This window comes from Strix uralensis, chromosome Z (genome assembly GCF_047716275.1).
Source record: "Strix uralensis isolate ZFMK-TIS-50842 chromosome Z, bStrUra1, whole genome shotgun sequence".
Taxonomy (NCBI): domain Eukaryota; kingdom Metazoa; phylum Chordata; class Aves; order Strigiformes; family Strigidae; genus Strix; species Strix uralensis.
This window is the reverse complement of record NC_134012.1, coordinates 54,303,653-54,320,870: the sequence shown is the minus strand read 5'-3', so window position 1 is coordinate 54,320,870 and position 17,218 is coordinate 54,303,653. Positions and strand designations below refer to the sequence as shown.

Sequence of the window (17,218 nt, the reverse complement as noted above, 5' to 3'; positions counted from 1 at the left end):
TTTGCAAATAGCTGCCCTGCAGCTGAATTTAAAACAACTGGGAAAGTGTTCACTGTTATCTTTCAGTACTAACAGACCAACCCATTCATATTAATTATATCGTGTTTTATCATCAACCCATTCATATTAATTATATCATGTTTTATCATGGTATTGACATAATTCAGTTCTGTGTGTTGTTGCTGGATGGGTTCAAAAGCACATGGCTGCCAGAACTCTTAATTGTTGGTAGCTGCTGCATTAAAGACTCATTAGACTGCACGAATCCATTCAAGTCTCTGCATTAATCTCAACAAGAGCTATGTAAAAAAATGAAGTGTAAATTACAGAAGACCTCTTTGCCTGGATTGTCTTCTGAATTCTTTGCCACATCGATGCTGCACCAATGTGTTAGGCATGTATTGCACAAGCGTATATTCATTTTCCTGTGTGGAAAAGGACAAAAAGTTTTAAGGCTTATATATGGGTAAAATGATTTAATCACATAAAACTAAATTATCGAGTAAAAACAATGGCTTAGCAAGAACTTTTTTAATGTCTTCTGTTTGCTATTCTGAAATGTGTATTCCTTGATCAGCAAAACATGCCGTCATTTGCTACATGCCTAGTGTTTGAAAACTAATGGATTAACTGCATTCAGTTGTTTGCAAGCCTCTGCTGCCACTGAAGTGCTTCTTGCAGTGAAAAGTGTCTTGCCTAACCTTTCATTTTGAACATGGTTGCCTGCAGGTACCTGGTACAAAGGTACATACTTGTTCACGATCTATCTCTTCTGCTAAATTATTAGTGTTGATTCTTCATACAGCTCATTGCTTTTCTCCAGATAATAGGGAAACGCTTCTGCATTTTGGAACAGGAACTTGCACCATATGGTGTAGCAGAGCCTTTTTTTTAATCACTGTGGTCCTCCCGGTGTCGCTGGTGCTCAGGCTAAAGCCTGCCAAAGGGTGGGTGGCACAGCGGCAATCCCTCCTGTGCTGAGTAGCCTTTGTGTTTGCTAGCCAGCTGTGTAAAACACAAACCTCTTCATCAGAATGTCTTCCATATTCTGGAACATCTGTGAACACTACTTCCGAGTTGGTAATCAAATACTTCATTCTGCAAAAGTTGATTAGTGCAGTTGTTATATAAAGCATTAACTCCAAAAGCCAAAGGATAAAAATAATAGCGTACTAATCTCCAGGGAAGAACAAATTGTTTAATACATAACTTACCTAGTATGTTACTGTTCTCCAGCATTACGGCTCTGTTTTTCTGCAACCTGATTTCAAGGTGGGGTTAAAGGAAACAAACAGTGCAAACTAGATCTCCCAACTTCAGAGGAAGGCACATCCTTTCATTACACTAAAGCCTGGAAAGCTGGAAGTTGGTAGTTATGTTTCCTGCTTCCCTGGCACTATTCTGACAGGTGTCCCAAACCTCTTTAGATGTGGTAGTGAAGTTAGCATCACCCACTCACTTATTCAGGGGAGTGTTACAGAGGTACGAAATGACAGCATGCAAGTTTAAAAATGAGAGACAGGAATAACAGAGGATAAACACCATTTTTCTTGCCCCTAAGGCATTTATTTAATCTGCAGACTATTACTGAGCACTTATTGTGTCTTTTGTGGATTTTAAGAGGCTACTCACTCATTGGCCTGTGATTCAGACTGACATATAATGATATAAACCTCTCAGTCCGATGTGGTAGCTGCATTTGAAAAGTATCTAAGAAGTGCAGCACATACCTCTTCTTCGAGTTGTATTTCTTCTAACTATATTTTTTACCAAATTGCTGGTATTTTTGTATTTTTAAAAAACAGATTCATCACTAGAAGTATGAAGGATAGTTATATAACCCCAGAATATCAACCTCTATCTAGCTAATATGTGACTGTATTCATTTACGGCTGTGCTTACGATTAAGTGTTTGAGAAATGAGGGGTATCTGTTTGCCCCGTATAGAGTAAAGACATTCCTCCCCCTCTCAGTTTGAGCCAAACAGCACCTGGTTTATGGTCTTGGTTTAAGGCAGAACAAATAGCAGAGTAAGGTTAAGGTGATGTTTCACGATAACGATGCAAGTCAAACTAGTCTCCTAAGCTTTGCTATGGTATTAAGTCTTTGAAAAAAAATAAATGAGAATCTTAGCTGAAGGAGAAGGTATGTAGAATCATGGAATGACAGCAAAGGGGACAGAAACTTATGGCAATAAGAAAAAAGTCAGGGATGGAGCACAAGGTAGGAAATCTAAAAATGGTGAGTCAAGCATTGCTATTCCAAAGCAGGCTTAACCAACTGGCTGCTGTAACCCTGTCTTGCTTGCTATTTTCCTTTCCATATTTTTGGTTAGCTGTGTTACTGATTTATTTTTTTTCCCCTGACAATTTAATGCTGAAGTGGCACCCTGCAAAGTCTGGCAAGCACCATAGCTGTGCAGGGGAACCTGTTGGAATGCAGAAACTGGTCACTGGCCGTGGAAAAAGGAAGGGCCTTGAAAGTGAGGATGAGGAATTCAGAACCACCCGCAAAGGAGGTGGTGAAGCCAGGGTGAAAGACACAGACATCATTGCAGAGCAGAGAGAGGACCCAGTACCAGGCTTTTAGATGCTGGATTTTACTTTGGGAATACCGGGGAAGATAAGGTCGGGCTATTGCAAATGGGAGGTGAAGTAGAGTGCACAAAATAGAATAGATTGAAAGAGCATGTTTTTGAATATTGTATAAAGGAACAAAGGATAAGAGAATTACTGAATGAGGAGCACAGGGAAAGAAGCCAGATGTAGTTTAAGCTAACACATAAGGCTGCAATTACGGCAGATAAAGTATAGGCAGACATATTCACCAGGGAACAATATCATCCTAAACCTCCAAATCTGTTAAGAGTTCATTGACTGGAGCATGAACCTGGCAGTAAGACAGGCTGTCAAAACTATCCATTGTGATTAAGGAAAAAAGGATCAACAGCACAAAGGAAAGCATCTGAGAAGAAACATTCTAGTTTTGATGTTTGTGTTTCTATTAATGTTTTCTTTACTGTAAAGATTGTCCCAATGTCATTCAGCATGTTCTGTGTAAAAAAAAAATTAAAAAACCCCACACCAATCTCTCTGTTCCCTGTTTTTTTAAAATCTGCTCTGATGTATTAGTACATGCATTTCAAATCACTATATTTGTTAGATTTATGTCAGCCAATATTTGTCCAAATATTCTAGCTTGCATGATGATCTTATCATTTCCTCTTATGGCTGTTCATCATCTTCTTTTTTCTGAACAATAAATACTGAAAGTTCACAGAAAGACTAACCCTTACGGGTACTTAGCCTGTGTTATTGCATGTTGTGTTGTTCCTACAGGAAATAGTAAATATGAAGCATACTTTGCACAACTATTTATGAGTTCTTCAAATCAAAAATTTCTTAATTACTGTAAGTTAGTCATTCCTTAGAGTATTAGCTTGTTCCTTTGGGGCTTTTTTGAAACTGGGTTAATACATTGGTATTTCAGTCTGCTGGGTTTGCAAAGAGTGAGTGGTTTGCTTGGTTTACAATGGCCCTCAGATAATCAGAACATATTTGAACTCTATTTAAGCTGCTAAGAAAACCTGTTTTGCAATGTGGGTTAAAATACCAGGAAATCATGGTCTTTCATTATTTCCCCACCAGAGATCAAAATGAGTTCTGTCATAGAATTACAGCGGATATGACCTAAGACGAAACAATTCCTTTTTCCCCAAAGTACCTATAGACCAATATGTATTTTCTGTAGCATCTCTATGACTTTACATTTGTTTTAATGGTTTATCTAGTTTGTCAATCTGTAGCTTCTCATTCCTCAGCAGTGAGGTGAGATTAGTCAACCTTTCCTATGGTTCAGGAAAGCAACAGAGTAGAAAATACTTGTGCTCTTCTTTTCTCATTATTCTGGTTTAGCACTGCTTCTGTTTGAACTCTGTGTAATTCTGTATAATTACTCCAGAATGATATTTGCTGGGAGTGAAGATGTGTCTCTACCAGGCCACTTAATTAAGACTGAAGGTATTATATGAATATTAGATGAATACAGTGAGTGCAGCCATCACACAAACCGAGTTCTCCTTGATCTCTGTTGTGAACCTTTGTTGTTCATCTTTCATTTCCTCCACAGCTCTTCCCCAGGAGAGAGGGTTTGAGAAGCTGTATTTTTCTGCAATACACTGTTCTGCTGCTCTACTTGTCCAAGAGATGATAAAAGCTGTCTGCCCTTCCTTGCAGCCTGAGCTGCCCTGCTGCGATAACCTGCACCCACCACAGCCGCAGTAAGAGCTGGGAAGTGAGCACTCCAGCATGGCCTCCTCCCGTGTCCTCCAGACATCAGCAGTCAGTTAGTTGCTGGGCATCAGAGGTACCAAACAAAGGCCTCGCTACGTGAAGCACAAACGTGCTGGCCTGACTGTATCGTTTCCAAGGGTAAGAGCAATGCATGCTCACAGTGGTCCATGAGCATCTCACACCAGGAGAGGTCTGCTGCCATCTATGAGATTTCCAGAGACGTTATTATTGCTCTACAGTTGCCCAGCACAGTGACTACAAGGTAAAAGCACAGAGATTTCAATATGAATACACATTCCTTCACACAGATGTGGCCAGAGCGCTACAAAGCAAGATTTTGGCTTGTGCACTGAATTGGAGGATGAACAGGATCTTGGTTAAACTGCTGCCTCATCCTCCTGGTTCCCACATAGGACCTGTGCTGCCATCTGGAATACTGCTGTTTTCTCTGTGACCTGCTGTACTGTCTGGCAGTGAATCAGTCACTGTCCCACACCCTTTGGCTGCCTGGTTCAGCAGGTTTTCTCTGAGCCAGGCCAGGGAATCTCACAAAATCTCATTGTAACTGTTTTCTTTTATGAGCAGGGGTATGTGCATGTGTATGATGGTTCTATCCAAGCTTGCTCTTAAATATAGGTAAGTGCTGCCAAAAGGGAATTAGATGTACAAACCATCATCTCTGACATTGATCCACAGTAGATAAATGTGTTTTTACTGTGGACACTCATCATTTCCATCTCCTCCTTCCTCTGACAAACTGGTTACTCGGATGCCCTGATTCTATTTCACAGAGCTGATGCAGCAGAGGTCATTCAGTATGTCTTTGCACTCTGGACTTTGCACAAAATAACCCCAGCTGATTTTCCTGGAAGCACATTAGGGATACTGATGGCACTGCACCACAGGTGTACTGGTGGGGATGGGAAGCAGCAGCATGTGACCAAGAAGCAGAGTGATGGTAGTGTGGCAGTACTACTGGTCTTTAATGAAAGCAACTGCTGGCAAGTTGGACAACTGTCACAGTCTGCCTCACTTAAGTGATTAATGGTGGAGAAGATGGAAATGTGCATGTGTCTGAAGTGACTCGGGCACTTCACTGTATGAGTAAACCCTTAAGGATCAGGCAATGCTGATTTCTTTACACTCAACTTTATGAGTGGTGCAATAAATAATAATAATGTACCTTCACACAAGTGTTTTGTGAGGGATTGCTCACTCTAAGTGCTAGAGAGGTGGCAGGAAGACAGGTAGTGTACATTATTCAAAAAAGCCCTGCACTCCTGTGGCCTAGCTCATGACGCATGCTATTGCTAATAAAATCCCATGTGAGCAACTTACTCATCAACCAGCCCTAGGAGAGAAACAGGCCAATTGCATGTGACTTAGAGGAATAAGAAGCACCACTGAGCCTACAACAGAGGTATGAATGGATATTTTCTTTTTTTTGGCTCATTAGCACTTCCTGAACTGTGCCCTTACTAGGCCAACCAGATTTTGGTAGTAAAATTATTTTCTTTTTCCTCAAGAAACTTATATTGAAAGTAGAACCTTGGCAGCACTTGCACAGTGCTGCTTCTCAGGTGTTGCCATTTGCACTGCTGCCAAAAGGATGTCAGTGCCCAGAGCCAGGAGCCACCATTTGCTCAGACCTCTGAGCCAGTACACACTCACCCACTTGTGCTGGTTTTGACTGGGATAGAGTTATTTTTCTTCATAGTAGCTAGTATGGGGCTATGTTTTGGATTTGTGTTGAAAACAGTGTTGAAAACATTCCTGAAAACAGGGGTGTTTTCATTACTGCTGAGCAGTGCTTACACAGAGTCAAGGCCTTTTCTGCTTCTCACACCACCCCACCAGCGAGTAGGCTGGGGGTGCACAAGAAGTTGTGAGGGGACACAGCTGGGACAACTGACCAAGGGGATATCCCATACCATATGATGTCATGCTCAGCATATAAAGCTGGGGGAGGAAGAAGGAAGGGGGGGGTGTTTGCAGTGGTGGCATTTGACTTCCCAAGTAACCATTACACGTGATGGAGCCCTGCTTTGACTGAACACCTGCCTGCCGATGTGTGATGAGTGAATTCCCTGTTTTGCTTTGCTTGCATGCGTGGCTTTTGCTTTACCTCTCAAATGGTCTTTATCTCAGCCCACGAGTTTTCTCACTTCTACTCTTTTGATTCTTTTCTCCATCCCACCATGGAGGGAGTGAGTAGGCAGCTGCATGGGACTTACTTGCTGGCTGAGGTTAAACTATGACACCACTGCTGCAATTCACACTTAAACTGCATTATCATATGAGTTATACAATTGTATGTGATGCAAAGCAGTGGGAAAATGCCCTGGGACTCCAAATAAAGACCATCACAATACAGAGACTTTTGTCCTTTGGATAATTTCTTGATCATAAATTGATTAGATAATCTAGGCTGCTAGTATTTACTTTTTGATGTGGCAGATTTTCTACCTACTTTCTTAATAAGGTTGCCAAAATTTGTTCTAGACTGATGACAGATGCAAGGACAAATATGTTGGAGGAAACATTAAGACTTCATTTCAATGCATAAAAGATCTGTGTTTCATTTGCTCAAATTGCACATCCTCATTACTCTGCAATGATGGCAAGCTTTTGCAGCACTTAATGTTACACTATTCATCTCAGTATGATTGATAAGAATGCTGCAGTCTCCTGTCATGAGTCTGTGGTTCTTAGCCTGTGTGCAAGTTTATTTGTTTATGAAATTTTTGTGTCAAGTTCAATGTAAAGAGGAATAGTTCTCTCCTCCTAGGGCTTCCACATTCCCTGATGAGACCAGTGTGGGATGACCATCCACTAGAAGCACATATCCATATCCCAGAGATTTAAAATTTTTCCCAGTGAAGGTAAATTATGGAAGGATTTTGCCTGGGAGCGACAGGAACAGAATTGTTCTGCTGCACAGGGCACTTTCCCAGGCAGAGCCAGGAACGGGCAGTGGGGGAAATCCTGTACTACTCCAAGCTTTCAAAGTCCAGACTCCCAAGAACCCTTCTAAGATAGCCCAGGACACCACACAGTAACAGTTTAGTGGCTAAAGCAGCACAGCTGTTACACACTCACTCATCCATGCTTGGGATGTATTGTGACAAGTTTTTACTTGTTGGAAAAACTCTCAGAGGGAAAAAAAAAAAAGCATGTTCTATGATTTAGACATTAATATCTCTGTTTTTATAATGCAATTTGAATACATCTGTTTTTGCAGTACATCTTGCATATTGTAAAAGAAAGAATGGATCAATTCAGATCAGAATAAATACCCACACTCTGGAAATCAAACTAGTTTAAAGATCTCTCAGTCTGACAGCTGAAAAAAAAAGGTAGGTTTCAGAATGACAGAAAGAAAAGCTTTTGAAAATAACACTGTATTGTACCTGTACAGTTGTTACTGTATATCTCCAACACAAAAAGAACCACATTTTTTCACCAAATGCAGAAACATAAATGGAATTTATGGTATTAACTCAAAGGGCTTATTATAAATATTAAAACAGACCCAGGATTTGATGGCTCTGCTTCTTACAGCAGAGCAGAGCTGATTCATGAAAAAGAAGTGAGTGGCAAAATAAAACTGGTAAGCAAAGAAGGTAAGAGATGACAAAGATGATTTCTGGTTTTGGTGTTGGTCCCTGGAGACTAATTGCACTATACAAAACAAGGAGGAAAAAATCCAATGAAGTATGTCAGCATATAACCTTGCTTTTGTAGGACAAAAATGAATATTGAACTTATCTTACAGTCCATCTTATCCTGAAGCATACTTGCTATGTCAGACATACTTCCAACGTTAACATTAAAGGCTTTAAAAAAAAATCTGATTTCCATAGGTTAGAAATAGCAATATAGGTCTCATTGTGCTAGGTAATTCCATCCGCTTCCTAAGGGAACACAAACCAAAAAACCACAAAAAAACCAGGACAAATAAATTCTTCTTTGATAATCCTCCATTGTCATATATTAAGAGTTTTCTCTGATGCTTACAGCTGAGGAGTGCAACCAGAGTCGTGTGAAAGCCTAAGTTATAGCGACTGACACATTTGATCCATCTCTTACATCTGTGCCCATGGCTCCTTGGGGAAGCACAGAGGTACAAGGCAGGTGTACAGAGACATTGCCTCAGAATATTCTTGCAGTTTCCAATATTGTTTCACTTTGTATGGAATAAAATAACAGAAAAAAATAGAGGGGAAAAAACAGTAATGTCAGCAAAACTCCTGAAATATTATTATTCCAGGCATTGTTCAACAGGTTCGTCTTTGATACTGGGCTATTTTACAGACTCCTCTTCATATCTCTGGTGGAAGATTAACTATTTTTAGATGGGTTTCTATTTAGCAGATCAACTTTTGGATCCAGGTTACACCTGGAAGCACAAGAAGGGAAATGGAGGCAGAGGATATGCTATAAGTAGAAGGAGGGAGTAACTCAGTATGGGAGCTCTCAACAGCCAGCTTTGAGCGCCCATGTTTCTTTAGTCCTTATCCTTGCGCTTTCATTAGTTGTTAGACTTCAAACCATCACTTCTTTTCATGGCAGGAGTTATTATGATAGTCAAAGTGTGATTTCAGAACCAGAAATGTAGAAGGGACTTGGAAGACATGTGTGGAAGATGTGTTCCCACAAGAAGTTTAAGTTTTTCAGCTCAACAACCATCTTCCTTATAGCCACTACTACTGATCAGAGTCTTTAGAAGGCTGACCATTTCCAAATCAGCTAACGTAGATTTTTTTTTTTAATGTGTGGTATTAGTGTCATTGCTTAGAACTGTTTTGGGGAAAAACAGAAGGACATCTCTTCACACTAGCGTCATAAACCAGTGTCATAAAGCATTTATTTTTCACATGACTCATCTGTGAGAGAAGGTTCGTGGTTCATTACATACATTGTGGAAACAGCTGTTAGTGCTAGCTGCCTTTCTTCTCACTTTGCCCCTGTTCCAGAATGCAGCCACGTGTGTATATTGCCACGATAACAAGGAATCAGAGCTATATTTTGTCCTGCATGCCAGGTCCAGCATGTAAGGTTATAATTAAGTTACTCATTACCTTTTCTTCTTGAAGGAGCTCTTATCTATCTATCTGTAGATAGTGCAAAGAGCTGTTTTTTAATTTTGTACCTGACAGCACATTGGAATGATTTTCCTTTAATCTCCTGCTAAGCGCTGCTAAAATGCCTACTCAGTGGAAAATTACCTTATCAATACCATTAAGTGAGAGCAGCAGTTGAAGGGGCCTTTATTGTATAGTCCGAACTACCTGCATTGCCAAAGACTAATGAATCCTTGTTATGAAGCTTAATATAGAAGGTCACAGCTCCAGACATGAGCTTGCTGTTTGTTATGTAAAGCCTGGGAAAAGATACCTTTTCAACTCTAAGAACAAAATGAGCTTTTAAGCAGTATCCAAATGAACTCAGTAAAGAAATTGGCAAGGCAGGAATGTCGCATACACAGTAAAATACATTGGCACAGGCTCCACGCACAATGGACAACAGGAAAAAAAAATGGGGGCGGGGAAAGAGCTATCTAGACTGAATTTACAGAGGCTGGCAGCTAGCAAGCCTAGGCAGTATGAAATGTATATGGAGGGCAATAATTTCTGGGACACTCTCTTCAAGGAGCTAACTTCCAAGTTTTTTGGCACAGATGTCTACTTAGTAAACAGACATCCAGTTCAGGGTGTTACTCCTTCCACCAATAGTTACACTCTTTGAAAGGTGTCTGGACCTTCCAGGAGAGGGAAGATTTTTGGCACAAATATTGCTCATTGGGGCAAAAAAAGGTAAAGTGATTCATGTAAAGCATTTGTAACATCAATAGGGGGATATCTGGAACAATCTTATACTTTTTGTATCAGAAGCACAAGCTTGGGGAAGGTTTTGCGAAAATGCAATTGCCTTGCTTTCCTTCTCAGTCTGCTTGCTGTGAAAGTGCCTGAGCACTTGTTTGTAAATTGTAATAGCGATACCAGCTACAGAAGGGCAAAAGTTTCTGATCATTATACCAACCCTGTGGGTATCCTCTCAGAGCACTTTTCTAATCAGTTCCTTGGGATCATCCTCTTTGAGGATCCTACCAATAGCAGGTGTAGACAAGGGCTGCTAACTACAGTGCCATAAGGATGTAGACCTAGTCACCTAAATAATTTTAGATTTAATTTGAGTAGGCACAGTATCGGTGGCCAGTTTGACTAAATGGAAATTTGAGGATCAGGAGAAGCCACCAGAAGGAAAACTAGAAGGTTTAAAAAATAACTATGTATGTATCAGTGAAATGCCTATATTTTGGACAGGAACAGTTACAGGCATCATAACATTGTATTAAGCACAGGGAATAAACTCGTAAGTGCTGCTGAGTTAGTGCACACAGTGTACATTGTTTTATTATATGCATTTGACTGATTTTTTACTAAAAATCCAGGAAGGCTGCTGATAAATGGAATAACTTAAGAGACAATTAAATGAAAATTACTGGCATATATTTTGGTGTGGCTGTTCACTGAACAGCAGGCTATCATGAAGCTCTACAATTATAAAATTGTATTACACTGATTTTATAACCCAAGAAAGCAAAAAACCCCATCTTTTGTAAAGCCTCATTACCTGCAATCATGTTTAGCAAAAACCTCCATTGCATTCAAACCACAAACCTAACAGTATCAAATGAGATTAGCCAATTTTCCCACTTGAGAAAATTTGCATGTCAGACTCAGATAGTCTCACCAGGCAAACTGAAAGCAGGTGCTGGCAAAATCCTTTCAAACATTATTCCTCTGCTGTTTACAGAAGCACACAGGCACTGAGCACAAAAGGAACTGTTTGCTCAGTTTAACTGTTTGTTCAGTTTTCTGCCTAAATAGCTAACTTTTCCATGATCTTTATTGCACATCACACCTGCTCTGTAAATGCAAAATCTACTACGTTCTTGTGAGTAACACCTCACTAGCAGCTGCAGCTGAACCAGCTGAGCAATATAGCCTGCAAAGGCCTGGATAACAGCAACCTGGAGATTTATTTGGCATTTGCCAGCTGACTGTTGGGTGGAAACTTGGAAATAAAAGTGCAGGCACAGCAGGAAGCAGAGAGCATTACTATATACCTGCATGAAGTTTCAGGTGAAAGCAGTGAGAGTAGTGATAGTATTAAATTCAAACACACAGACAACTGTTTGTCCTTTCTGCAGATGCTAATGGGAGTTACCACCTTTCATGTTCTGCTGAGAGGGGACTTTTTATTTCCCCTTTTTAGAGTGCTAGCTGCATCCTTCACACCAACAGTATCAAAAATGTGATACCCCTCAGTCCAAGCCAGTTGGTACTTCCCTCCCAAACAGGACTGGGGCAAACCCCTCCTCTTCAGTCACAAGATTGAATCACAGGATTGAAACCACTCCACTGACACTTCTAAACTTTGTCCCCACAGGGTCTTACGTGGGCTCTGTCTCCCGGTTTGGAAGTACTGCAGTACTACACATTGCCCAACTATGCACTGACTTCTGAACAGCATGACATCCTCCTCCTCCCTCTAGGAAAAGGAGTGAGGGCACCAACAGAAGAGCAGAGAAGAGGTGACTGAATTGCATCGCTGAGCTGATGGGACCAGAGAGTCACAAGCACTAAGCACCAGTTCTTTCTTTGGTGCGTAACTTGTTTCTCCTCCATTTGAAATACTGTTACACCTTTGTCAAGACTTGCCCACTCTAGCATGCTGCCTGAAGGGGCTAAAGGGCACCATCCACCTCTGATTACTCATTCACTCTGGTAATTATTTTCTTCGCTTATGGCTAATGATAACGGGTTAGCCTGCCTGCTTCACATAAGACACATAACAAATATTCTCTCTCCCCCCTTCTTTTCCTATAGCAAAGCATATCCTTGTTGATGTAACAGAGTGACAGGCTAACACAGTTCAGCCGCTGGATATAATCAATTTTCCTTGAAGTTCCTTTGATAAAGGTGACTTGTGGCATCAATTTTTAAACCATAAACAGAACTACAGACTTCTGGTACTGATACAGAATTAAAGGGAGGGAAGTAGAGAAGGGAAACAATGATGTCAGAGTCCAAAACGTTGCATAAGCTGTGTAACTGTGGAAGAATAGGAAAAAGGATGCAAAAAGAAGAAAACAATCAACTTATTTCCATAGTTTTCTTGTGAAACTAGGTTTTCCAATAATCTCATGACAGCTAAGGAAAGGCAGAGACTGCAATATGGAGAACAGGCAAATCTCACACATTTCTGACAGACCATGCTCAGATGGTATCTTGAGCCAGGCAGGCACATTAGAGAGCAGAAAGGGCTCTCTAAGCTGTCTACTACTCATCCAACATCCTTCAAGGACAAATCCCTTAAGAAAACTATTAAAATTTCCTCAAAACTCTAGGGGTCAAATTTGCTCCTACTGTTCTGTCACTGCAGTCTGGGAAGACCTTGAGTACAGCTGAGTAAGAGGAAGCACATCAGCAGGGTAGAGTTCTGAACCCTTGGTGTTGGGCACTGGGGTTTGCACAAAGTTCGTACCATGAGTATGAGCCTCATGATCGTGAGTATCATGTTTGACTAAAACGGATGGATGGAACTGAGTTGATCCAAATTATAGTACCGAGTCGCTTGTTTTAAAAAAGTTTATTTAAACAAAGTAGGTACATTTCACAGAAATGGTTACAAAATGCATAGCATATCATGAACAATACTGTTACTTTACAGATACTAGTTGTTATTATCCTAAATATTGGTTTTTAAAAACTAAACAGCCTGCTTGGTGAATCAGAAGCTAAAATCCCCAGTTATCCCATCTTAGGCACTATGGAAAAAAAAAAAGTATGATGTAACAAAGCAGGTGTCCACTTTTTCATTCACTCTACTGATTGTTTGTATTGCTGCATCATTAATTTGCCAGTTCCTATTATGTGGAAATATCCAGTCCCTGCAGTCACATACCAAGACTACATTTCCATCAACTGGAACATGAATTGCACCTGCTCAGTCGATCAAAAGCCCATTCAACTCCAAGGAAAACTGATTGAGGATCTTCACACCAATTAACTTAATGGACAGAGACCATATGAGTGGACAAAAAAATTAGCAGTTTTTCTAAGTTGTGCAGATATGTCACACCCATACTGCTATTTGTAAGCAACTTGATTGTAAGTTGGCAAGTCCATACATATTTCAAGCTTGACTTCAATGGAAATTGAATGCCCAGCAGAAACAGACCTTACCCTCTCAGTGGTGATGCAATACCACAAAGTGGAATTGAGCATTTTTACAGCACCTGAGGACTAAGCACACCTCACACATTCAGAGCTTCATACAGCCAAATCTAGGTGTCTGTTTTCTGATCTTTGGGATGCCAGGGCACAAAGAAGTAAAAATGAAGAGCACAGCACCAATCCGTAACCATAGCTGAGACAGAAACCAGCTCATTCACACAACACTTCAGCACATGATTCATGACTGAAATTCTTCCCATTTACACTTCTATGAGAATAGGCAGAAAGCAAATGCTGAGGTAAAAGGGACTGCACCAGGTTTGCACTGGTGTAAGCAAGTCTAGAATCAAGCAAGCTATAAAATCCATTAATTCACACACAATAGAGATGGAAAAATCCCCTCATTTTCAAAACATTGATACATGTCAATCAAAACATGTATGTTTTCAAAACACAGATACATGCTCAAGAATAAACTGACTTTCTGCATTATAACATGAGCTTTACAGTAGTTTAAGCTTGGCTTGGACTGAAAATAAAGAAGCCTGAACTCTGACCAGCAGAGCTCCTTTGGAACTGTTTGTCAAGAGGGAAGAATGAGGTCTGAAGCACTCCAAGAACATCAATGTTTCATTCACCCTCTTCAAGTAGTTTTTGTAAGTTGTTCTGTATCTTAGAAAAAAAAAAGAGAGAAAAATAATTGGGAAGCAGGAAGTGTTATACTGCATTTAAAAAAAAACCCAATCAAGACATACCCTTCCATATACTCTGTGTCACAACTATTCACACCAGTGATATTCATGTTAAACATTTCCTGCCCTAGAGTCAAACGAAACGTCTAGATATGATCAACCAGCAGCACACTTAGCTTTCATATTATGAGTATCTCCTGCAATTTCCTCCTATAGATTCTCTCCTTCATTAGGTATGAGAAAATATGATAGAGAAAAGTAAGAGCTGGAAAAAAAGGGACAAGTAACCCAATTATTTTGAACTTGATCAAAACCCAATAAAAGCCTCAAATTTCAAAGTTGCAGCTCTTAGGTTTAAGTGGATAATTCAAATAGTTTTTTAACAGCTTCAGCTATACAGCCAGCTATGATGTGTGCACAGCAAAATAAGGTCTTCTAACCATTAGCAGACATGTCCCATTTGCCAGATTTTGTGTCTGATTGTGGGTTATCTTCTCTTAGTTATACTTAAGGCGATGCCAGCCAGTTGCATCCTCAAGGATGATTTGTGCAGACCTATTTTACATAGCCTGTTTATCTACCCTTCATCTCCTTGTCCTTAAAAGCAGACAGGGGGGAATATAGTGGGTCACATCCCATGGGACACGTGATTTCTGTATCCTAGTAACTAGCAGTCACTGGCTACAGAAGGTTTGATCACAGCTGCTTTCAGGCTTTGAGGATCCACTGTACTTTCTGTTCAAAGATACCATTTAATCCTGCCTCACGGTTTCTAGCCCAGATGCACACCTTTTTCCAAGAGGGACATTTTGGGGAAAGAAAAACAGTAGGAAGCACCTAATTTTATGAGTCACTTAATGCATCCACAGGAATTTCCTTTTAACAACCTACCTTAGAACAAGGGAACAAGTAACATTAGGCCATGTTTTCCCTCCCCCGATTTAACACTTTATCCTCTGTTAAAATGCACCATGCCTATCAACCTAGTAAATACACTTAAATGTCAAAGCAAAATTCTGCTAAACCATGGTAATTTCTCGGCTCCAAGTATGAAGTAGAGCTTGTAAAAAATAACAAAAGTAATTGCCACATATGCTTGCACTGAACATTTTTTAACTGGAGAGTAATTTTTAACTTTTAACCTAGATAATTTCTGTGCTCTAGTTTACAATGCTGCAGTCGCACAGGAAGCGAGGGGAGAGACAACAAGTTACACTGGAACTTTTATGCTATGTTTGCTGCTGAAGCCAGCTGCAAGCAATTACTAGCACTTTTCACTAAGGCATATGAAACAGTTAAGCAACTGCAGTAACTCTGCTCAGGGAACATAAAGCTATTAGGTTTCTACCAGTTTTGCAGTACAAGAGTATGATCAAAGATCCTGTTCTAACCACCGCTCATCTAGATTAGAGAGTACCAGGATGTGGCACTATGCAGCTACAGGCAATATTCATTTATCTTGTATGCACAGCAGTTGATTGTGTCTTGAGTATTTGGCAAATACAAGGTTAAGACTTTAAGGGTCCAATCCTGTAGACACTAACTGAAAAAAACACATGACTTAAGACTCTAATTCAGGATGGAGGGTCACTTCTCTGAGAATAGCTGAATGATCTGACCATCCAGCTGCCTTTTACTGTGTGTCCAAGCACAGACTATATAAGGGAGTTGGAAAGTGCCTAGCCCTGCTGCAAAGGGCTGCTGGCTGGTTGGTTTCCCACTGAAAGGAAGTGAGGTCTCCCATGAACCATCTTGCCAGCCTGTCTCAGACAGCTGGAAAACAGTAACCTCTTAAGCCTTATCAGTAACCTAATTTGGATAAAGATTGTATGTGGTGATCATCTGGTAAGCATTTTCCCCTTGTATTCATATTGTTATTATCCAGAGCATACAGAGAGGTTATGCTAGCATTACTCTAGACTTCCACAGCCAAAGGGGTGGCTGTGATACCTCTTTCTGGCAGCCTCTGTAAAACCTATCTCACACAGGCAAACAGTGATATTAATATAATCCTAGCTTCATGCTATTTGAGAAACGTGGTTTGGGAAAAAAGGTGTTCAAAGACCTTGGCATGCACTCAGTTTTAGAAGCAGAGGCAAAAATATCCCACATGACTTAAGCACACAGGAATTCAAGTAACTTTTGGTTTTGCTCCACTAATACTTTTTTCATGTTTGGCCAGTGTGTGTTCCCAACACATAACATTGCATACACCTGTACTGGATGCAGCTGTCAAGGTTTGTGGGCAGGAGCAGTCAGGGGCTGCCCTGTGCTGAACATGGCCTTGCCAGCAGCCTCCCATGGACCCACCGCAGGGCATAGCTGAGCCCCTCAGCCAAGATGGTGGTGGAGCCTCTGGGAAATGTATTTAAAAAAGGGGAAAAACTACCAAAGAGAGAAAGGAGGAGAGTGAGAAACAGCAGAAGGAACACTAAGGTCTGAGAAGGAGGAGGGTAAGTATGTGCTCCACGGCAGAGAAGATGTCTATGCTGTAGCCCATGGTAAACCCACGCCAGAGCAGGCAGTTATTTCCTAAAGAACTGGAGCCCTTGGAGGAGCCCATGCTGCACCAAGGGGAAAATGGGGGAAGAAAGGAGCAACAGAGAGAAAAATGTTATGTACTGACTGTAATCCCCCACCAGCCCCACTTGAGGGGCAGAGATAAGGGTGAGTAGTCAGAAGCAGAGTTAAGCCTGGGACAGTGGGGAGGAAAAGTGTTGTTCTATCATTTGTCCTTGTTTCTCTCTACCCAAATCTAATTTAACTGGCATTATATTAAATTGATTTTCCCCAAGTTGAGCCTGTTCTGCCTGCAATGGTAACTAGTAAGCAATCTTTCCACCTTTATCTTGACCTACAAGCTTTCTCATGCTATTTTCTCCCCCTGCCCTGCTAGGAGGAGGAGGAGGTGAGTGAGCAGCGGCTGGGTGGGTGTCTAACTGCTGGCCAAGACCAACCCACCACAACACCTAAAGCGGAAATAAGGTCT

The 17,218-nt window shown here is 40.8% G+C and overlaps 1 protein-coding gene across 3 annotated transcripts in view; it reads right to left on the bottom strand.

The window, feature by feature from the left end:
• Positions 1–12,933: 12,933 nt before the first annotated feature.
• Positions 12,934–17,218, bottom strand: part of GRAMD2B (GRAM domain containing 2B) — a 34,165-nt gene continuing 29,880 nt past the window's right edge. For 2 of the 3 annotated variants that reach the window (XM_074855252.1, XM_074855251.1), the window contains one exon: positions 12,934–14,209. In XM_074855252.1, the coding sequence (XP_074711353.1) occupies positions 14,168–14,209 (42 nt within the window). In that variant the 3' untranslated portion in view covers positions 12,934–14,167. The remainder of the gene's footprint in view (positions 14,210–17,218) is intronic. The other variant, XM_074855253.1, reaches the window with a different exon arrangement.